This window comes from Cherax quadricarinatus, chromosome 25, assembly GCF_038502225.1.
Source record: "Cherax quadricarinatus isolate ZL_2023a chromosome 25, ASM3850222v1, whole genome shotgun sequence".
NCBI classification, from domain to species: Eukaryota; Metazoa; Arthropoda; class Malacostraca; order Decapoda; family Parastacidae; genus Cherax; species Cherax quadricarinatus.
Window position 1 is genome coordinate 8,456,235 of NC_091316.1, and position 23,719 is coordinate 8,479,953.

General features: G+C 44.2%; 1 protein-coding gene across 1 annotated transcript in view; it reads right to left on the reverse strand.

The window, feature by feature from the left end:
* EcR (Ecdysone receptor) overlaps positions 1–23,719 on the reverse strand; it is a 502,071-nt gene that overhangs the window by 392,357 nt on the left and 85,995 nt on the right. Inside the window, exon 2 of the mRNA XM_070088599.1 lies at positions 6,555–6,610. Coding sequence (XP_069944700.1) covers positions 6,555–6,610 — 56 coding nt within the window. The remainder of the gene's footprint in view (positions 1–6,554; positions 6,611–23,719) is intronic.

The following is a 23,719-nucleotide window of genomic DNA, read 5'->3' on the forward strand; positions in this document are numbered from 1 at the left end:
CCAGTGTTGTTATTGTGTTGGTGAAGCATACTCCAGTGTTGTTGTGTTGGTGAAGCATACTCCAGTGTTGTTATTGTGTTGGTGAAGCATACTCCAGTGTTGTTGTTGTGTTGGTGAAGCATACTCCAGTGTTGTTGTTGTGTTGGTGAAGCATACTCCAGTGTTGTGTGTTGGTGAAGCATACTCCAGTGTTGTTGTTGTGTTGGTGAAGCATACTCCAGTGTTGTTGTTGTGTTGGTGAAGCATACTCCAGTGTTGTGGTTGTGTTGGTGAAGCATACTCCAGTGTTGTTGTTGTGTTGGTGAAGCATACTCCAGTGTTGTTGTTGTGTTGGTGAAGCATACTCCAGTGTTGTTGTTGTGTTGGTGAAGCATACTCCAGTTTTGTTGTTGTGTTGGTGAAGCATACTCCAGTGTTGTTGTTGTGTTGGTGAAGCATACTCCAGTGTTGTTGTTGTGTTGGTGAAGCATACTCCAGTGTTGTTGTTGTGTTGGTGAAGCATACTCCAGTGTTGTTGTTGTGTTGGTGAAGCATACTCCAGTGTTGTTGTTGTGTTGGTGAAGCATACTCCAGTTTTGTTGTTGTGTTGGTGAAGCATACTCCAGTGTTGTTGTGTTGGTGAAGCATACTCCAGTGTTGTTGTTGTGTTGGTGAAGCATACTCCAGTGTTGTTGTTTGTTGTGTTGGTGAAGCATACTCCAGTGTTGTTGTTGTGTTGGTGAAGCATACTCCAATGTTGTTGTGTTGGTGAAGCATACTCCAGTGTTGTTGTGTTGGTGAAGCATACTCCAGTGTTGTTGTTGTGTTGGTGAAGCATACTCCAGTGTTGTTGTTGTGTTGGTGAAGCATACTCCAGTGTTGTTGTTGTGTTGGTGAAGCATACTCCAGTGTTGTTGTTGTGTTGGTGAAGCATACTCCAGTGTTGTTGTTGTGTTGGTGAAGCATACTCCAGTGTTGTTGTGTTGGTGAAGCATACTCCAGTGTTGTGTGTTGGTGAAGCATACTCCAGTGTTGTTGTTGTGTTGGTGAAGCATACTCCATTGTTGTTGTTGTGTTGGTGAAGCATACTCCTGTGTTGTTGTGTTGGTGAAGCATACTCCAGTGTTGTGTGTTGGTGAAGCATACTCCAGTGTTGTTGTTGTGTTGGTGAAGCATACTCCAGTGTTGTTGTTGTGTTGGTGAAGCATACTCCATTGTTGTTGTGTTGGTGAAGCATACTCCAGTGTTGTTGTTGTGTTGGTGAAGCATACTCCAGTGTTGTTGTTGTGTTGGTGAAGCTTGCTCCAGTGTTGTTGTTTTGTTGGTGAAGCATACTCCAGTGTTGTTGTTGTGTTGGTGAAGCATACTCCAGTGTTGTTGTTGTGTAGGTGAAGCATACTCCAGTGTTGTTGTGTTGGTGAAGCATACTCCAGTGTTGTTGTGTTGGTGAAGCATACTCCAGTGTTGTTGTGTTGGTGAAGCATACTCCAGTGTTGTTGTTGTGTTGGTGAAGCATACTCCATTGTTGTGTTGGTGAAGCATACTCCAGTGTTGTTGTGTTGGAGAAGCATACTCCAGTGTTGTTGTTGTGTTGGTGAAGCATACTCCAGTGTTGTGTTGGTGAAGCATACTCCAGTGTTGTTGTTGTGTTGGTGAAGAATACTCCAGTGTTGTGTTGATGAAGCATACTCCAGTGTTGTTCTTGTGTTGATGAAGCATACTCCAGTGTTGTTCTTGTGTTGATGAAGCATACTCCAGTGTTGTTGTGTTGGTGAAGCATACTCCAATGTTGTTGTGTTGATGAAGCATACTCCAGTGTTGTGTTGGTGAAGCATACTCCCGTGTTGTTCTTGTATTGGTGAAGCATACTCCAGTGTTGTTGTATTGGTGAAGCATACTCCAGTGTTGTTGTGTTGGTGAAGCATACTCCAATGTTGTTGTGTTGATGAAGCATACTCCAGTGTTGTTCTTGTGTTGGTGAAGCATACTCCAGTGTTGTTGTGTTGGTGAAGCATACTCCAGTGTTGTTGTGTTGGTGAAGCATACTCCATTGTTGTTCTTGTGTTGGTGAAGCATACTTCAGTGTTGTTGTTGTGTTGGTGAAGCATACTCCATTGTTGTTCTTGTGTTGGTGAAGCATACTCCAGTGTTGTTGTTGTGTCGATGAAGCATACTTCAGTGTTATTCTTGTGTTGATGAAGCATACTCCAGTGCTGTTCTTGCGTTTTGTGTGTTTGTATGCTCTGGAGAAATATTTCCAGCTTACATTCCTGGAGGTCAGCCTTGTCTAGATACGTGCCTCAGGCAGAGACCAGCCTCGTATCCATCTTTTGGTCCTCTTCCCTTTGTCATAGCAGTATTTGCCTACCATTTAGGTAGGCAAATCCTGCAAGAAGCAGTTGCTGGGCCATACATACAGCTTGTTTAAGTCTCCCTTTAGAATATTACGTTCATCAACTGACCTAATCACCTTCGATGGTAAGGAATCAACCCTGAATATCAAAAGGATGCTGATCTCCTTCCCCCCGTGTGTGCTTAATGCGTTAGACACAGAATGTGTCCAAGAAATGTGTTAGATACAGAATGTGTCCAAGAAATATGTGTTAGACACAGAATGTCTCCAAGAAATATGTTAAGACACAGAATGTACATAACGACTTGGCAAATTTCCTGAAGAGCGAAACGTTGCCACGATAAAACGTCACAATCCTTGCATCTGTGTCCATTTACCTAACATTCTTCAACCCCACAATTCTCATTCCTCCCATACAGTCTGCCTCACCGTTCCTCTAACATCCCTTGTCCCACTAACCACACGAGGGATCCTCGTGGGTGATCGTGTCCAACATAATCTCTCTTATTCAACGAAGACACTCTGGGCACATCTTTTCCTGTTTTGCCTAATATTAGTTATAATATCACAAGATTTACTTAGGTTAGTAAAGCACGAGATTCTTTCTCTGAATCAACAGGAGATTTTTTCTCTGAATCAATCTGTATAGCGTCTTTAACAACAGCTATAATTACAACAACAACAACAACAGAAATACGTGAAAACAGAGAACTAGTTCAATGACCGCAGCTTGCAAAATGACGAGTAAACAAAACAAAATGACACAACACGATTTTCACAACAGATATTTTTAGCTCTCACTGAAATCAATGAGAAGTGTTGTGTGTAATCCTGTCCCCCAGCACCCCTTCACCCCCGGGGTCTTCCCTCGGTCTTTGATGTCGGGTTCCTATGTAAAGAACTAGGGGACTTCACGTAGGGGAGGACCCGGGGAAGAGGAGGGGGAGGGAACTTAACGTTTTTTGTTTCCCCTCCCACTCACTACAATGGGCGAAGAGGGTGGGGCGACCTAATTTAATGTCTGGATGAACGACCCGAGAAATTATATATATATATATATATATAGATAGATAGATAGATAGATAGATAGATAGGCGCAAAAGTGCTTTCGTATGATTTCTCACATTATCATTGTAAGGGAAAAGTGGGTGTAAGTGGGGTAAGGGTTGTTCAGACAACCAGGAACCATTAGCAAGTTACGTAGCGCACCCCCCCCCTCTAGCGGGCTGGGGCGAAACACTAGTTCCTGGTGTCTGATTTGTTTCAATTTCCTCTCCTGGTAGTATTGACCTTACCTGGTGTGGGTTGAAGTTTGGAGAGTGACTTCACCTCTACTCTTCTCCTGACCAGATAAGGTTGTCTACCAGGAGTATTACTGTTCGTTGCTTTCTTTTGTTTGCTGGTTATTATTATTATTAAAGATTAGCCGGTATTCTCCCGGCCCGGGCCTTTTCCAAGTGGTGGCCCGGCCTTGGCTCCCTCTTTAGGGAGTGTCTGAGACCTAAGTCTCCCATGGGAGGAGGCACAAGTACCTCCTCATCTTTGGGACCAACTGTCCCCAGGCCTAGCCACAAGCTAGGCCTCTCTGGTCTGCCATCCCCGCCACAAGGGGGCAAATGGGAATGACAGTCTTATGAGCTAAAGGCTCGGGCTCAGGCACTTACCCTACCCTAGAAGGGCTGGACATGGTGTCGATGATGTTTGCTGATTACCAGTAATGATTTTGGCATTAACCACTCCTTTTCATTCTTAAATGTTATATTATCATAACCATTGGTAACCAGTTTATTTTTTCTTATTACCAGCTGTGGCATGCAAAGAGTACGTAACCTTTATTCGGCGCATGGACACACCCTCATTTACAGGCTATCTCCCCCAACCAGCGAACCAGGTTGCTAAGAGTTGATGATGGGGCCCCATCGTTCAACTAGTGACCAGGTTCTAGCCAATAAGAAGGTGGGATTGGCAATCGCAGAGGTTATGTGGATACCGCTCTCCTGTCTGCCCTTGTCATTCCCATTCTAGAGCTGGTTGAAGCACGGTCTGCTATCTTGTGGCTTCTATTTCTGCCTTGCTTACCGTGACGTGCACTATACTTATTACTGTACATAGTGTACATATTGCTGTTCTAAATTGGTGAAGGATAATATAAGTCTAAACTTTTTCTGCTGTGTTTCTTTTGCTCCCATTACACCTGGGATAACAGGCCTTTGAAATCCTGGGTTGTAATACCAGCTCTGTTCCTGGCGTGGTCATCCAGGCTAGACGCCAGATAAAGGAGCAAGACATTTGTTAATTGAACTTTATTAACATTATTCGACTACTACCGGCCCTTATCTATTCTACTTGTAGTGCTCCAACCAAGTGGTAGAAGAGACTCCAACACATAGGACTGTTACCATCCACCCAGGATAACCTACATCTTTAACATCGGAGATCTGTCCAGGGCTTTACCTACTCCTGCCCAACTACAGAACCAGAGGCCATTTTTATTGTATTTAAATTTTAAGTAAAATCCTCAAAAGTCATTCTTATTTTTCCTAAAGTGGTTTCTTTATTTATATATTTCTCCATTAGTTTTTTGTTCAGATGGAAGGCGTTCCACTGACAATCATAGAACTGTAAAATTAGATTAACAGAAAGACATATAAGGAGATTACACCTCGCGGTCAACTTAAAACACCTGACCTTTTAATAGTGATGCAGATAGTCAAGGAGCAATCAAGCACAGCTCACATTCTACACAAACCGGGAAAAATCTTTAACTAAGATTACAAAAACATAAATATAATATTAGACGTGGGTAACATTCTAATGCTCTATTTACTCGTGCGAGATATTTTAACCATCCAACTGATTTTCAAAAAGTCCAAAGTTATATCGAGCAGGTCCATGGCTGAAAAAAATATAGAATAAAGTTTTATAGAATACAGTTTTAAAATTAATATGCTTTTGGATTAAATTAATAAAATATGGGAAGAATTTAAGATACATTAGACAAGTTAAAATCTTCAAGCTTAGGTAGAATGTAATCCTGAATGCGGCCTGGTCACAGACCAGGCCGCAGGGGTGTTGACCCTCCGAACTCTCTCCAGATAAACTCCAAGTAAGCTGTGTTTGACAGGTTCTTGGCTACCTGCCTACATCATAAAAAGGTCATGTTGTAAATTGACCGCGAGGTGTAATTTCGTCCTTGTATGCCTTTATGTCGATATTCTATTCTAACGGCTCCTTGATAATGTGAGAAATCACGAAAGCACTTGGAAGTTCACTATTCTTTTCACAGTGCTTGTTCTGCATATCGTGATATGACCTGTTTACTGTGATATTATTGTATATATATATTTCAACACTTTTTACTAGCCCAAAAGGGTAAACATGGGGTTTTTGGGGCCCCATGGGTTCAAAAACATGACCTCTAACCCCCAGGGCCCCCAAAAATTTCAAGGGGGAAAACCCCGGCCAAACGGTGTTTTCCCCTTTGGGCCGGGGCATTGGTGGTTTGGACATCTGGTTTAAATTTTGTTCTTTCCCTGCGATTTTACTTCTCCCAAAAAACATTTTTTATTTGTTGAAAAGGGGGTTTTTTTTGTTGGTTTTTGGGGGTGCCCGGTTTGGCGTCATGGTTTTTATTGCCTGGGGGGGAAAAAAAAGGGTTTAGTCCTTTGGTGGTCCGGGGTTATTTATCAAATTTATTCAAAATTTATAAATAAAAGAAATTATGAAAGTGTTTTGTTCGTGTAAATATTTAACGAGGACTAAAAAACCCCAAACACCTGAGAGGACTAACAACACTGTCTTCCCTGCGTTGGGAAAAAGCTGGAATGGTGGGAGGGAACAATGCTGACCAATCGCTTGCTGGGGTTAATGCTGACCAATCACGTGCTGAGATTAACAATGCTGACCAATCACGTGCTGGGAGTAACAATGCTAACAAATCGCACGCTGTGAGTAACAATGCTGACCAATCACATGCTTGGAGTAACAATGCTGACCAATCGCTTGCTGGGAGTAACAATGCTGACCAATCGCTTGCTGGGAGTAACAATGCTGACCAATCGCGTGCTGGGAGTAACAATGCTGGCCAATCACGTGCTGGGAGTAACAATTCTGACCAATCGCTGTGAGTAACAGTGATGACCAATCACGTGCGTGGAGTGGTAACAAGGACCAATCAGCAAGAGGTGAGGAGCCAAGGCAGCCAATAACAAGACAGTCTTACCTGGAAGCAGACGAGATGTGACGACAACTGCACAAGACGAAGGAATGATAACCAACCTGGAATATTACACAGTGTTAATTAAACATTTTTAAAAAGGGCCAAAAAAAGCGTTATTAAAATTTAACTGAATATAAACATTGTTTAATTGGGATAACCTTGGAAAATTAAGAAAACAAATATTAAATTTTTCCCGGAATATAAGATCAGTGTTAATTAAATGAAAATTAAGACACTTGTGCAACATCTGGTTATCTTTATTGTAAACGTTTTTGTATGGCTTTATCAATAAAATTTTTTGGACATCATGGTATTTGATTCCAAAGGGCATCTACATGTTTTTAAGGGTCTACAATAATCCCTCAATTTTTGGGAAAGGAAACCCGCTTCCACTGGGGAAACCCCCTTTCCAGTGACTATGTCCCCGTCTGCTACACGTCTCTCTTCCTTTTCGCCCATATAAGCGCCAGTCTCCTTAAACCCGTGCTTCCAAATCTCTACAACCACGGTGCTCTCCACCACCTCCAAGGGTGAGGGGCTGATTACCTCATCTTTTTATATAGTTCTTCTGTTTTATAATTATGTCCAAAAAATTTTTTATTGATAAAACCACTGGATGGCGAAACGTCTACAATAAAAATAACCCGATGTTGCACAAATGTCTTAACTTTCATCTTGTCGGTACTGTATACCTGTCTTGCACAACCTGTTAATTAAATATTTTACAACCAGATTAGTGTTAATTAATCATCTAACAACCTAGAATATAACAAGACCACATGTTAGTTAAACACTGACGTGAATATAAGTGATTAAAAATAACTTGATTTATAACTATATTTGCATAAAATAAACACACACATAGTTATTTACAATATATTATTGCCGAGTTCTCTTTCAAGAAATACAACCCTCTATAACCATCTCTTCTACTACTACCATACTACTGGTACTACACTACTACTGGTGTATTCTACTGTATTACACTGGTGTATTGTAATGTATTGCACTGGTCTACCTGGGTGTTCCGGGGTCAAGCCCGCGGCACAATCTTTAACCAGTTGTCAGTACTGTAGTGTTAGCAGCAGGAGGAGAATCAACGAGCAACGGTGATAGCAGAAGCAGGAAGGAAATGTGAAATGCGCAGGAGTACTCGAGGAGGAGGAAGAAGAAGAGGAAAGAAATAGGATGATCAGCTGCAGAAGAATGAGCAAGAGGCGGGATAAGAGTGAAGTTACACTCTAGAAGGAAGAGGTGGTGTTGCAGCAGGAGGAGCAGCAGCGGCAAGAGGAGAGTGAACTAGGTGTGGGATAAAAGTGGGACAGTACACACACCCTCACAAGAGCAGACAGGATATAGCACCAGACGGGTGTTACCTTCACGTGAGATGGTTGGTGGTGCTGACTCTCGCACCAGCCTCCCCTCCCCTCGCCACCATTACCTCTCACACACACCATCTATCAATATACTTATCTATCTATCTTTATTTCTTTTCCTGTCAACCTAAGTCACTCAGAAACTACCACAAAGATTAATAAACTAAATGTCATATTACTTAAGCAAGGACACAGTCCTCAGCTCAACTGTGTCTTTAACATGTGCATGCTAGGGAAAACAATGTGCACAGTTCTTTTCTTGTGACATTTCGCTCATTGCTGAGTTTTATCAACACTGAGCGAAACGTCGCCACTGTAACACTAGCTCTGCATGCTGTGTCCCTTGGCCATACTTGAGGACACCATTTGTTAGTCAAGTACAATGAATGAATAGATACAATACCGTGACTGTGTGATAAAAGGATTTGAAAACCGACCGTGACCGGTTAATGATCCCAGTCAGACCGAAACGTCGTCATAAGTTTCTTTCTCCTATGTAAGGGTTATCTGTGTATCAAGTATAATTCACTGGGAAAGATATTCAGCAAAATACTGGACCTCCTGGAAGACATCACAGTTATATATAGATTATGGAATAATGTCCTGTCTTTAAAACCTACTGGAGATCTATGACACAGTAAGAAACAGAGCAAGAGTGGGTGCACCACTGATTCCTAGTATATAGGGTCTTTAATAAGTATACTGCACCAGAAACTGATCCACAAACTAAAAACGAAGGCAGGGGTAACTATAGGGTACTATAAAGAACAAAATGGCACAGTACCATGACTGGAACAATACACAAATAACCCGCAAATAGTTGAGAGCTTGACTCACGAAATCGTAATGACACGATTGTAAACAAGCCATACCACGGGCGGGATAGAACCCGCGATCATTGAGTCTCAAAACTCTAGACCGTCGCGTTAGCCACTGGGCCAGCTAGCCACAATAACATTCATCCAACTAGGTATATTTCTACACCATAGGAGCTTGTGACAACGTTTCGGTCCGACTTGGACCATTTAAGCAACACAAAAGTAGTTTTTAGATTTGCCAACACCAATAAAGAGATCACGGTCATCCATTGACTGGTCCTCTGCTAAAACTGCCAACCCTCCTCCTAGTCTTCACACAAGCAGCAGGCAACAGGTTGGAAGCAGCAGCGTCAGAAGTGACACCTGCAGCAGAAAGGTTCGAAGCAGTGTCTTCTGTAAGCGCAGTCTTGCTGAATCCTCCTTATACACAACTTTCCTAGTATGAATCTTAGTCGTGTCTTGTTTCTGTAGATGTCTTCCTTTCTTTTGCCTAGTTGTATTCTGTCCTTCAGTTTTTTTTTTCACCTGTGGTTTCAGTCCTACCCTTGTGGACTACTAGATCTCCTGCAGTGCTTATTTTTCTTGCCTTTAGATTTACTCCACTTCTACTACTACGACTACCACTCCATTACTACTACTACTGCTACTACCAATACTACTGCCTCCCTTCACTCCCTTTCTGTCTCTTGTCCCACTAAAACTACTCCCTACTTTCTACTATCACTACCAGCATTACCTCTACCATTACTTCTCCACTTCCTTCTTTCTTCCTTTGTCCAGTCCTGTCATCCTCTCCTATATATATACTGGGCTTCCTCACGTCCGTGTGTTAATGTGACCTGACTAGGTGGGTCATTGGTCTAAGCGGGGCTGACATGGACCTGCCTCGTATGGGCCAGTAGGCCTGCTGCAGTGTTCCTTCTTTCTTATGTCATTATGTGCGGTTATTTGTAAGGGGTAGAAGAGAGAGAGAGAGAGAGAGAGAGAGAGAGAGAGAGAGAGAGAGAGAGAGAGAGAGAGACAGACAGACAGAGGTGGTTAGGAACGATGTGTGAGGTTGGGCAAGCGGAACGCCTGGGATTCCACAAGGGGTCGGTACTGGGACCAGTGCTCAACCTCTCACACGTACATAAGCTGCAGGAACAGTCAGGTTCTACGTTTTTCTGTTCGTTAATACCGTGAAAAACAATTAAAAGAAAAAATGTAGAAGACTGGAAGACTCAGAGAGGCTACCAGATATGTTGGTCACTAAGACAAGAAACTTGCTGCCCCAGGAATTGCAAACTTACGAAAATTAAGGAACAAGAAAGAAGACCTGAGGCAGAGTATAAATTGGGGATTTAACGACTGCAAGTTTCTAGCAAGGAGAGCTGTGAGGCAGATGAAGAGGCATGGCATACAAACTACAAACAAGGTTTAAAGCGCAGGTACGGTAAGACACTAGGGGAATAAGAATCAATTACGGCAAGGCACTGAAGGTTAAAAGGCGGGTCCAGAAGGTAAAGCCGGAGTACACACACACACACACACACACACACACACACACACACACACACACACACACACACACACACACAAGAGAGAGAAGGGTGGATCGACTGCATTTTTTTGGACTGCAAGAAGGCCTTCGACACAGTTCCTCACAAGAGGTTACTGCAAAAGCTAGAGGATCAGGCACACATAACAGGAAAGGCACTGCAATGGATCAGAGAATACCTGACAGGGAGGCAACAACGAGTCATGGTACGTGACGAGGTGTCAGAGTGGGCGCCTGTGACAAGCGGGGTTCCACAGGGGCCAGTCCTAGGACCTGTGCTGTTCTTGGTATATGTGAACGACATAACGGAAGGGATAGACTCAGAAGTGTCCTTGTTTGCAGATGATGTGAAGTTAATGAGAAGAATCAAATCGGATGAGGATCAGGCAGGACTACAAAGAGACCTGGACAGGCTACAAGCCTGGTCCAGCAACTGGCTCCTTGAGTTTAACCCTGCCAAATGCAAAGTCATGAAGATTGGGGAAGGGCAAAGAAGACCGCAGACACAATATAGTTTAGATGGCCAAAGACTGCAAACCTCACTCAAGGAAAAAGATCTGGGGTGAGTATAACACCGAGCATATCTCCTGAGGCGCACATCAATCAGATAACTGCTGCAGCATACGGGCGCCTGGCAAACCTACGGATAGCGTTCCGATACCTCAGTAAGGATTCGTTCAAGACTCTATATACCATTTACGTCAGGTCCATACTGGAGTATGCAGCACCAGTTTGGAATCCACACCTAGTCAAGCACGTCAAGAAATTAGAGAAAGTGCAAAGGTTTGCAACAAGACTAGTCCCAGAGCTACGGGGATTGTCCTACGAAGAAAGGTTGAGGGAAATCGGCCTGACGACACTGGAGGACAGGAGGGTCAGGGGAGACATGATAACGACATATAAAATACTGCGCGGAATAGACAAGATGGACAAAGACGGGATGTTCCAGAGAAGGGACACAGACACAAGAGGTCACAATTGGAAGTTGAAGACTCAGATGAATCAAAGGGATGTTAGGAAGTATTTCTTCAGCCATAGAGTAGTCAGGCCGTGGAATAGCCTAGAAAGTGACGTAGTGGAGGCGGGAACCGTACATAGTTTTAAGGCGAGGTATGATAAAGCTCATGGGGCAGGGAGAGAGGATCTAGTAGCAATCAGCGAAGAGGCGGGGCCAGGAGCTATGAATCGACCCCTGCAACCACAAATAGGTGAGTACACACACACACACACACATCTGAGGCGCACATCAACCAAGTAAGTGTTACAGCATATGGGCGCCTGGCAAACCTGAGAATAGCGTTTCGACATCTAAGAGTCATTCACTACGTGTACGTCAGACCCTTACTGGAGTACGGAGCACCAGTATGGAACTCACACCTGGTCAGACACGACAAGAAATTAGAGGAAGTGCAAAGGTTTTCAACAAGACTAGTACAGGAGCTAAGGGGTATGTCCTACGAGGAGAGTTTAAGGGAACTCAACTTGACAACACTAGAGAACAAGAGAGAGATAGAGGAGGACATAATAACGACATATAAAACACTGAAAGGAATTAACAAGGAGAACAGGGACAGAATGTTTCAGAGATGGGACACAGCAACAAGGAGTCACAACTGGAAGTTGAAAACTAAGGTGAGTCACAGGGATGGTTAGGTAAGACACATATGCAACAGTTAGGTATCTTTATTTCGAAACGTTTCGCCTACACAGTAGGCTTCTTCAGTCGAGTACAGAAAAGTTGATAGAAGCAGAAGATACTTGAAGACGATGTAATCAGTCCATCACCCTTAAAGTTTTGAGGTGGTCAGTCCCTCAGTCTGGAGGGACTGTCCACCTCAAAACTTTAAGGATGGACTGACTACATCGTCTTCATATCTTCTGCTTCTATCAACTTTTCTGTACTCGACTGAAGAAGCCTACTGTGTAGGCGAAACGTTTCGAAATAAAGATACCTAACTGTTGCATATGTGTCTTACCTAACAACCTGTCGGTATTTTATACCATTTTAATGTTCGAGTCACAGGGATGTTTAGAAGTACTTCTTCAGTCATAGAATTGTCAAGATGTGGAAGAGTCTGGAGAGTGATTTAGTGGAGGTAGAATTCATACATAGCTTTAAGAAGAGGTAAGATAAAGCTTATGGAGCAAGAAGAGAGTGGACCTAGTAACGATCAGCGAACAGGCGGGGCCAGGAGCTATAATTCCACACACATACAAGTACGCGAGCGCGCACACACACACACACACACACACACACACGGACTAGTTAATTACAAGTGACCAGGCTGCTCGCTTAATTACCATTTGTCATAAGAACTCTGTGTGTGTGTATGTTTATGTGAGAGAGAGAGAGAAAGAGAGAAAGAGAGAGAGAGAGAGAGAGAGAGAGAGAGAGAGAGAGAGAGAGAGAGAGAGAGAGAGAGAGAGAGAGAGAAGAGAAAGGTTGACTCTTTTCATTCACACTCTGGAACTTACTAAAGACTCCGCGTGTACATCTGTCGTGGGACCTACACAGCAGTGTGCACCACCAGTGCTGTAAGCGTTCACATCTGAACGCTGACTGGTTTTCTCAGCCACCTCGTTGCCAGACGTATCGCGGCCCTTGTTTTGATTAACGTATTTGTGAGTACAATAACTTTTAACAGACTTACGTAACCTAATCTAGCCCGGGCTAATATAATTACCCTAACCTAACTTAATCTGGGCTAACATAATTAACTTAACCTGGGCTAACACGGAAGACGATTGAGAAGAATGAAAGACGACTGAGAGGGATGAGAACAAGGGGAGTCTCAGGAGGCAGAGGTTCGGTGGTGAGGCAATTGTGTGTCAAGGTCTCTTACAGGAGTTCCCACCCTAACCCCCACCTACTCCACCATCCAAACCACTACAATCCCCTACCACTACCACTATCCACCCCACCACAAACCTCCCCCACCCCCAACTTCATGCATGATTCCCACCCCGCCCTCCAACTCCTCCCTAGCAAGACTCCTTCCAGCATCCTACCCCCCACCCCTTTTTTACCACCTGTCTCTACCTCCTTCACCAATTGCCCCTTCCTTCAACACCTGCCCTTTCCTTCACCACCTGCCCCTTCATTCACCACCTGCCCTTTCCTTCACCACCTGTCCTTTCCTTCACCACCTGCCCTATCCTTCACCACCTGCCCCTTCCTTCACTACTGCCCTTTCCTTCACCACCTGCTCCCTCCTTCACCACCTGCCCCTCCTTCTTCACCACCTGCCCTTCCTTCTTCACCTGTCCCTTAGTTCTTCACCACCTGCCCCTTCCTTCTTCACCACCTGTCCCTTCATCGCCAACTGCTTCCTCCTTCACCACCTGCCCCTCCTTCACCACCTGCCCCTTCCTTCACCACCTACCCCTTCCTTTCTCACTACCTGTCCCTCCTTCAACTCCCCATCCTTCTTCACCGCCTACCCTTCGTTCATCATCTCTTGCCCCTCACTCAAATCATGCCCCCTTTTCATGACCTGTCCCTTCCTTAACCACCTCCTGCCTCTCCTTCACCTGCCCCCTCCACCCTTCACTGTACGACACCCCTGCATTATTTACCTTCACATACTCCACACTATTGCATCCCTCCGCCACCCTCACCAATTATCCGCCTTAGACACACTCTCCCTCCCTCCTCCCTCTCTCTCTCTCTCTCTCTCTCTCTCTCTCTCTCCAAATTCCCTTCCCCCCACTCTATCGTGATGCAGCTTCAGCACCTTACGCTATATCCACACCCTATACCTTCTATACACACCGTGTACCCCCCTATCTCTTACTTTTATACTCAGGGGATGAACAGATGAGTCACACTCATACTCAGGGGATGGGCGGATGAGTCACACTCATACTCAGGGGATGGACGGATGAGTCACACTCATACTCAGGGGATGGACAGATGAGTCACACTCATACTCAGGGGATGGACGGATGAGTCACACTCATACTCAGGGGATGGACAGATGAGTCACACTCATACTCAGGGGATGGACAGATAAGTCACACTCATACTCTTAATTCTAGTCTAAGAGAAATAACATTAAACATACATTTAGCTTCGATATTTTGCAAGTAACAATTATGCAACACATGCCATCGCATACAAATACCCGAATTTGTGATCCATCATGCCGATCTTCTCCTGGATCAAACAAGCAATACGTAACGTGGCAATTCACGAATCACAAAGGTTAAACACCGGGCCCAGACTCATCCCAAACAAGGATGAGGAAAATGTGTGACGGGAGGCGATATTTTGTATTATTACAGCCAGGGTAGCGCTAAGAACTCGCTGGCAAGCAAAGCCTCGGTCAGATGACCAAAGCTCCTGCGGGAGGGTCGTCATACGACTAAGACCCGCGTCAGGAAACACTTGTCCTGTTTCCTGACGAATCTTACCTACCTACTTAAGCAAAGTTAAGTCATGTGTGCCTTTCAAGGCAGGTTCCTTGATGCTGGTGAGAAGCTCTTGATCTAGGGAACGGGATCTGTGCTCCAGTTCCCTAAAACGACCCTGAATGCCTTCCATCCTCCCTCCCGCACCCCAAAGGTGCTGTATAATCCGTACGGATTTAGCGTTCCCCCACGATGATAATAATAATAATCACAATAACAACAACAATAATAATATTAATATAATAATAATAATAATACTCAATCACGTGCGCGGAATGGTTGGGTCCTTTGGATGTCTTTCAGTTCTCCACACTGACTGTCCGTATCATCCCTGTCATTTCTCTCTCTCTCGCTGTCTTGCCTCACTGTCCATGGTATTTATACACCCTCAGACATTGCAAACCACGTCCGGGACTCACCCGTCAATATGGCTTACATTAGTTTTCATGGATCCAGAGTAACTACTTGGGAAATTACTTCTTGAGGAGGTGAACACTTGCACTTGCTGCCACCACTACTGCTACCCAACTGCTGTTGGAACTGGACATGTAGAGACAGATGAGCTCTGCGATGTGCTCTACTGACCCATATCTGGTGTGGCAGGAGACGTGTAATTAACAACAACTGATGATTTTCATCACACCTTACACCCACCACACTACCCACGACCTTACCCCCCGCCCACCACAGTACCCATAACCTTACCCATCACCCACCACTTTACCCTCCACCCACACATTACCTTCCACCCACCACCCATCTTGTGAGAATGGGACAGAAACAGTGGTGACTGTCAGGTCTCCCAAGTGCAGTCTCCGCACCAGTGTGTAAACTGCCCCTGTGAGACGGGATCTTTGTTGTTTGGAAGGCGTATGGCCCACGCGGGTTTGGCCCTTCGCTAAGTACAATAGTCTATCGTTATCCAGCCTATCATTAGGCCTGCAGCTGTGACAGCAACACTATTGTCATCATTGGAGGTAAAAATCTCAGTCACGGTCACCCCCAAGGCCACTTGCTGCCCTCCTTCGCATTAAGTGGCCAAAATGCATTTTGTATTTTCAGTAGTGGGTATCAACATACAATAAGTGCAAAACAACCACAGGGGGAGTTGAATGATAGCTCTAGGCCTTTCGTGTTGCAATCAACATGTCATCAGGAGCTTGCATTGTTGCTGGAGTAGGAAGTCTAGGTGGTTTAGAAAGACACGTAAGCAAACACTATGGCATATTTATTAGAAAACGTTTCGGTCCTGGGACTTTGATCACTTCTAACATACAGAGGAAGAAAGACATTATATATATAGGCGGAGAGTGAGGTGTGAGTGACACACGGTGACCTGAAGAATGTCATGTTGTGATGAGGACGGGTAGACGATGAAATCATGTGACTCCTGTGTTGTTGGGTTGGTGGTGCTTAAGTATCATGTATGTCGGTATTTATTGCCAAGGTTTATACCAGGAAGTCTAGGTAAATCCGTTCAAGGGAACGACTCCGAACGGACATACCTGGTCGTATTACTCATCTCTGCAACACTGCAAGCTACTGATAATGCACTGATTGCAACAGGAAAAATCTAGAGTTATCATTCAACTCCCCCCGTGGTTGTTCTGCATCTTGTATAGTTAGTTCGCGATTATTACATATATATATATATATATATATAATATATATATATATATATATATATATATATATATATATATATATATATATATATATATATATATATCAGCATATTAATAAAGCATATATGTGGTTACAGCATTTTACTGAGAAGACGTTTCGTCCACCAGGGACGAAATCTATGACGTTCCTGGGGGACAAAACGTCCTCTTGATAAAATGTTATAAGCCGCATACGGCGTCTTATCCAAACACATAATATGCAAATTTTTTAATGAAGCTACGTTTCGCCCAGCCCCGAGAGCCTGCTTTGAGTCTCTTGCGTCCAATTTTTTCACCTCTGCCCAATGGACTGACCCAGAAAGCACTAGATTCATTTCACACCCACTCTACTGACATTCCTTGGCCAGGGAAGGCAATAAGTGCGAAAGGTGTGAAAGTTACAGTGAGTTCCCGAGAAGTGTGAAAGTTAGCGAATATCTGAGAAGTGTGAAAGTTACTGAGTTTCAAGGAGAGCTGTGAAAGTTAGTGATTATCCGAGAAGTGTGAAAGTTCCCGTGAATTCCCAAGAAGTCTCATACTTCCAGTGACTGAAACTCTTAGTAACTAATCTCAGTATATTTTCTAGTTTCTAGTTCCAAGTATGCTTCAGGTGCATCACGGGTTAGGTTACTAGCAACAGTAAGTTAGTGTGTCAGAGTGCAGTGAGTGTACTGGACATTACTCACGAATCAACACGTTCGTGGGACTAGAGTGACTCAGACAAGTCTATGTATGAGCAAGCCATGATTCCCGATCTGCCAAAGTCATGATTCCTGGCGTGCGATAGTCATGATTCCCGGCGTACGACAGCCATGATTTCCGACGTGCTAAAGACATGATTCCCGACGGGCAAACGTCTTGAATCACGAAGTGCAATCCATTATATCCGGAACTCAAAAAGTCAACCAAACTTTGATCCCAAGCTGTAAATAAACAAGAAAATTGTATTATGAGCAGGAGAGTTCTTTGACGAGAAGAGAGAGAGAGAGAGAGAGAGAGAGAGAGAGAGAGAGAGAGAGAGAGAGAGAGAGAGAGAGAGAGAAAGAGAATGAGAATCAAGTTTTATGTTGCTGGTGGTCCGGTTTCCTCTTGTAAGCTTGTATCTACGTTCTGGCAATGTTCCTTGCATCTGCTGGCAGCAAGTTGAAGAGTCTAGGGCCGCGGATGTTGACACAGTGGGAGGCAATCAGGTTTGATCCAAGAAAGTGGGAGAGTAGCTCAAATTGCTAGGCCCAAGAGTCCTCACAGGCATCAAGGTACCCCACTTGAAAGAAAAATTCAATGGCATTTTATTGATTGGTAGTCTGACTCCCTATTATAATTAATGATTCTCTCTCTCTCTCTCTCTCTCTCTCTCTCTCTCTCTCTTCTCCGACTCAGGTTGGTAACAATCAGCCTCGAGAGATGTAAGAAGAGTCAGACTGGAAAGCTAGACAGAAGTGAAGGTAAGAGTGAGGTTAGAAGGCTGGACAGAGTTGAAGGCAGGGATGAGTGATGCAAGAAGAGGTAGGGATCAGTGAGGCAAAGAGGACAGACAAAGCTAGAGGTAGATAAAAGTGAGGTTAGAATTTTAGACTACACAGAGTTGAAAGTAAAGATGAGTTAGGCAAAAAGGCCAGATAAAGATGGAAGTAGGGGAGTGGGGTTAGAAGGCTAGACAGAGCTGGAGGTAGGGAAGCACGAGGCTAGAAGGCTAGTGTGCAGTGTAGAGCAGGACGGCACGTACAGCAGGTTAAATACACACAGGTACAGGTTAACAAAGGCGCGGGGCTAGAACACAGTACACTCGCAGAATACATAACTTTCCTTGACAAAGGATGGTTGGTTAGTTTGTGGGAACGTAGTGCACAGGAATTCTGAGGCGCTGACAGTCAAGCTGACAAGCAGAGAGTAAGGCTGAGACGCTACAGTAAATCTGAGGTGCTAACAGTAAGGCTGGGAGGCTGATAGTAAGACAGAGATTCTGACAGTAAGACTGAAGGCTGACAGTAAAACAGATACTAACGGTAAAACTGAGAGCTGAGAGTAAGAACGAGAGGCTGGCAGTAAGGCTGAGATACAAACAGTGACACTAAGATGCTAACAGTAAGACTGAGGGCTGACAGTAAGACTGAGCGTTGACAGTAAGATACTGGCATTTCCATAAAACCTACAAAACGGAGACCACGATTTCTGCCACAGCCGTGTCGCTCCTCGTGTGTTGAAAAAGACTCAAAGTGAATCCATCCAAGAAGATGGGACTAGTTCTAGGTAGATGCTATTAGTTCTAACTGGGACTAGTTTTAGGTAGCTGGGATTAGTTCTAGGTAGCTGGGACTAGTTCTAGGTAGCTGCTACTAGTTGTAAGTAGCTGGGACTAGTTCAAGGTAGCTGTTACTAGTTTTAGGTAGCTGCTACTAGCTCTAGGTACCTTGGACTAGTTCTAGTTAGCTTGGACTAGTTCTAGGTAGCTGGGACTAGTTGTAGGCGGACTGGAAGACCTCATGTATGAGTCTCATGGTGCTCCTGTGATGTTACGGACACACCGGCGGGAAAATCCATGGATATGACGTGTTACCTGACAAAAAAATACGAAGATTTACGTAGTGATCCATTTGAGTCACGGCAGTTCCCTATCCACCTGGGATACACAGATATCCCTGATAGGTACCCATTTTTTTCTGAATACAGACCTCTTAACCCTGGAAATACCCTTGTAGATCGAGTAGGCCCCAGTAACTAACATCTTCAGGAGAAAGCGCTGAGCCCGTACGATTTACACATCGCGGAAGGTCACAGTCCGGTGTGAGGGACCTGGCGTACACGTACGTACCCTGCACGACGCTGCCCCTTCAGCCAAAGAATCACGTGTCAACAGAAGCGAACTTGCCTGCCTGCCGGCCTTATCAGTTGACAACAGACGCTACACAAAAGGCGACCTGAGCAGAATGAGAGGAAAAAACCAAGTGCAGATGAAGCAACTTCCTGCCAGCCTGGCGGCCCCGCCAGTCACAGGTCGCTCCTTCCTCCACAACCTGGGATCAGCGCAGGAAAATAATCTTTAATAGTTATAATGATGTTTGCAGTGAAGGAAACGAACTGGTAAGGACACAACTAAGGAGGACAGATGTGCAAGATTACGAGAGAGAGAGAGAGAGAGAGAGAGAGAGAGAGAGAGAGAGAGAGAGAGAGAGAGAGAGAGAGAGAGAGAGAGAGAGAGAGAGAGAGAGAGAGAGAGAGAGGTGGGGTTAGGAGGATTGGGACAGAGAAAATGATAAAAGGGATAGAAAAAGAAAGAAGCGGCTTGGGGAAAGAAGGCTGACGTAAAGGCAGAGGCGGGAGCAGAGATAACCATCCTGACACTGAGTCAAGGGCAACACACACTCACAGGTTAAGTTGTAATAGCGGTGGTTGTTGTTGTTGTTGTTGTTGTTGTTGGTGGTGGTGGTGATGGTAGTGGTGGTGGTGGTGGTGGTGGTGGTGGTGGTGGTGATGGTGATGGTGATGGTGGTGGTGGTGTTGGCGGCGGCGGCGGTGGCGGCGGGGGAGGCGGTGGTGTTAGTGGGTGGTAGTGGGTGGTGGTGGTGGTGGTGGTGGTGGTGGTGGTGGTGGTGGTGGTGGGTGGTGGTGCGTGGTGGTGGTGCGTGGTGGTGGGTGGTGGTGTTGTTAGTGTTGGTGGTGGTGGCCACGGTGGTGAAGGGCTTCTGTGGTTATGATGATATTAGCAGTGGAGGTGATGAGGGGAGTGTTGGTATAAGTGATGGAAGGAAGGGGGGTAGGGATGGAGGAGAGACTGTGTTTCATGGGGGAATGAAGCAAATGAGAAATCTAAGAGGTTTATTAACAGTGAGAGAGTAACCATGAGGGGGGACCAGCCTGGTAGTGGTGCCAATTATCCTTCCATCAACTGCACACATTATTTGTTGACAATGTTGTCCATGATGTGATGTAATACTCCCCATGATGTGATGTAATACTCCCCATGATGTGATGTAATACTCCCCATGATGTGATGTAATACTCCCCATGATGTGATGTAATACTCCCCATGATGTGATGTAATACTCCCCATGATGTGATGTAATACTCCCCATGAGGTGATGTAATACTCCCCATGATGTGATGTAATACTCCCCATGATGTGATGTAATACTCCCCATGATGTGATGTAATACTCCCCATGATGTGATGTAATACTCCCCATGATGTGATGTAATACTCCCCATGATGTGATGTAATACTCCCCATGAGGTGATGTAATACTCCCCATGATGTGATGTAATACTCCCCATGATGTGATGTAATACTCCCCATGATGTGATGTAATACTCCCTATGATGTGATGTAATACTCCCCATGATGTGATGTAATACTCCCCATGATGTGATGTAATACTCCCCATGAGGTGATGTAATACTCCCCATGATGTGATGTAATACTCCCTATGATGTGATGTAATACTCCCCATGATGTGATGTAATACTGCCCATGATGTGATGTAATACTCCCCATGAGGTGATGTAATACTGCCCATGATGTGATGTAATACTCCCCATGATGTGATGTAATACTGCCCATGATGTGATGTAATACTCCCCATGATGATGTAATACTCCCCATGAGGTGATGTAATACTCCCCATGATGTGATGTAATACTCCCCATGATGTGATGTAATACTGCCCATGATGTGATGTAATACTCCCCATGATGATGTAATACTCCCCATGATGTGATGTAATACTCCCCATGATGTGATGTAATACTCCCCATGATGATGTAATACTCCCCATGATGTGATGTAATACTCCCCATGATGTGATGTAATACTCCCATGATGTGATGTAATACTGCCCATGATGTGATGTAATACTGCCCATGATGTGATGTAATACTCCCCATGATGTGATGTAATACTGCCCATGATGGATGTAATACTCCCCATGATGTGATGTAATACTGCCCATGATGTGATGTAATACTCCCCATGATGTGATGTAATACTGCCCATGATGTGATGTAATACTCCCCATGATGTGATGTAATACTCCCCATGATGTGATGTAATACTCCCCATGATGTGATGTAATACTGCCCATGATGTGATGTAATACTCCCCATGATGTGATGTAATACTGCCCATGATGTGATGTAATACTCCCCATGATGTGATGTAATACTCCCCATGATGTGATGTAATACTCCCCATGAGGTGATGTAATACTCCCCATGATGTGATGTAATACTGCCCATGATGTGATGTAATACTCCCCATGATGTGATGTAATACTCCCCATGATGTGATGTAATACTCCCCATGATGTGATGTAATACTCCCCATGATGTGATGTAATACTCCCCATGATGTGATGTAATACTCCCCATGATGTGATGTAATACTCCCCATGAGGTGATGTAATACTCCCCATGAGGTGATGTAATACTCCCCATGAGGTGATGTAATACTGCCCATGATGTGATGTAATACTCGCCATGAGGTGATGTAATACTGCCCATGATGTGATGTAATACTCCCCATGAGGTGATGTAATACTGCCCATGATGTGATGTAATACTCCCCATGAGGTGATGTAATACTGCCCATGATGTGATGTAATACTCCCCATGATGTGATGTAATACTCCCCATGATGTGATGTAATACTCCCCATGAGGTGATGTAATACTCCCCATGATGTGATGTAATACTGCCCATGATGTGATGTAATACTCCCCATGATGTGATGTAATACTCCCCATGATGTGATGTAATACTCCCCATGATGTGATGTAATACTCCCCATGATGTGATGTAATACTCCCCATGATGTGATGTAATACTCCCCATGATGTGATGTAATACTCCCCATGAGGTGATGTAATACTCCCCATGATGTGATGTAATACTCCCCATGATGTGATGTAATACTCCCCATGAGGTGATGTAATACTCCCCATGATGTGATGTAATACTCCCCATGAGGTGATGTAATACTCCCCATGATGTGATGTAATACTGCCCATGATGTGATGTAATACTCCCCATGATGTGATGTAATACTCCCCATGATGATGTAATACTCCCCATGATGATGTAATACTCCCCATGATGTGATGTAATACTGCCCATGATGTGATGTAATACTCCCCATGATGTGATGTAATACTCCCCATGAGGTGATGTAATACTCCCCATGAGGTGATGTAATACTCCCCATGATGTGATGTAATACTCCCCATGATGTGATGTAATACTGCCCATGATGTGATGTAATACTCCCCATGATGTGATGTAATACTCCCCATAAGGTAATGTAATACTGCCCTTGAGGTGTATACTTGCCGAGGAAGACTTGTCCAAACTGCACACAGGTTAAGGGGCATTGTGATCAATGGACTCAAGATACCCTTCCAGCCTTGGATGAATCCTGATAACTTCCTATTCCCCAAATGCTGTACTATGACCCTTACACGGATTTAGCACTTCCCCTTAATAATAATAATATTATTACTCTTACAATAATAATAATAATAATAATAATAATAATAATAATAATAATAACAATAATAATATTATTATTATTATTATTATTATTATTATTATTATTATTATTAATACACTGTACTTGACTAATTACCCTGTACTTGCTGCTGTGGCAGCCAAACAAATTCTTGAGTTTCCACCAATGACGAGGTGTAGAGGAGGAAGGAATCTTGTATCTTGCATAATTAATATAGTGGGAAACGCGAGGTGTCTCGGTGTACCTTCCTGAGAGACTGAATAAATAGGTCTCACCAGGATACTACCCTCTGAGGCACCACACCAGGACATTTTCCTGGGAGAGACTACTCCAGGACAGACTGGGGGACACCGGGGCACGGACTGGGATACCTGAGGCTGTCAGCTAAGCAAGAAGAGACAAGCCACGGTACGGGTGGGGATTGAACCCGCACCGTGGTTTGTTTGCAATCGTGTCATTACGATTTCGTGAGTCAAGAAGAGACAAAGGTATCATCTTGTGGTGGCAGAGTCATCCTGGTGCTGTCATGCCAAACGACATCCTTGGTGATCGTGTTGATGGCTCCCTCTGTTGCCCCTGTTGGTACTACTGCTACTATTAGTACTGATGCTGCTACTAGTACTACTATTGTTAGTGCTAGTACTACTGCTACTGTTGGTGGTGGTGGTGGAGATAAATGCTATTTTAGGACTTAAAATGCTGTTGGAGTGTGAGCAAGGAAACATTTATGAAGGGATTCAAGATAACAGGTTAGCTGGGTTGAGAGTTCTGGAGGTGGGAAGTACAATGTCTGCACTCTGAAGGATGAGTGGGAATGCTGGAATTTGGAGAGCAGTTTTGTAATGATATCCACGTACTTCTGGCA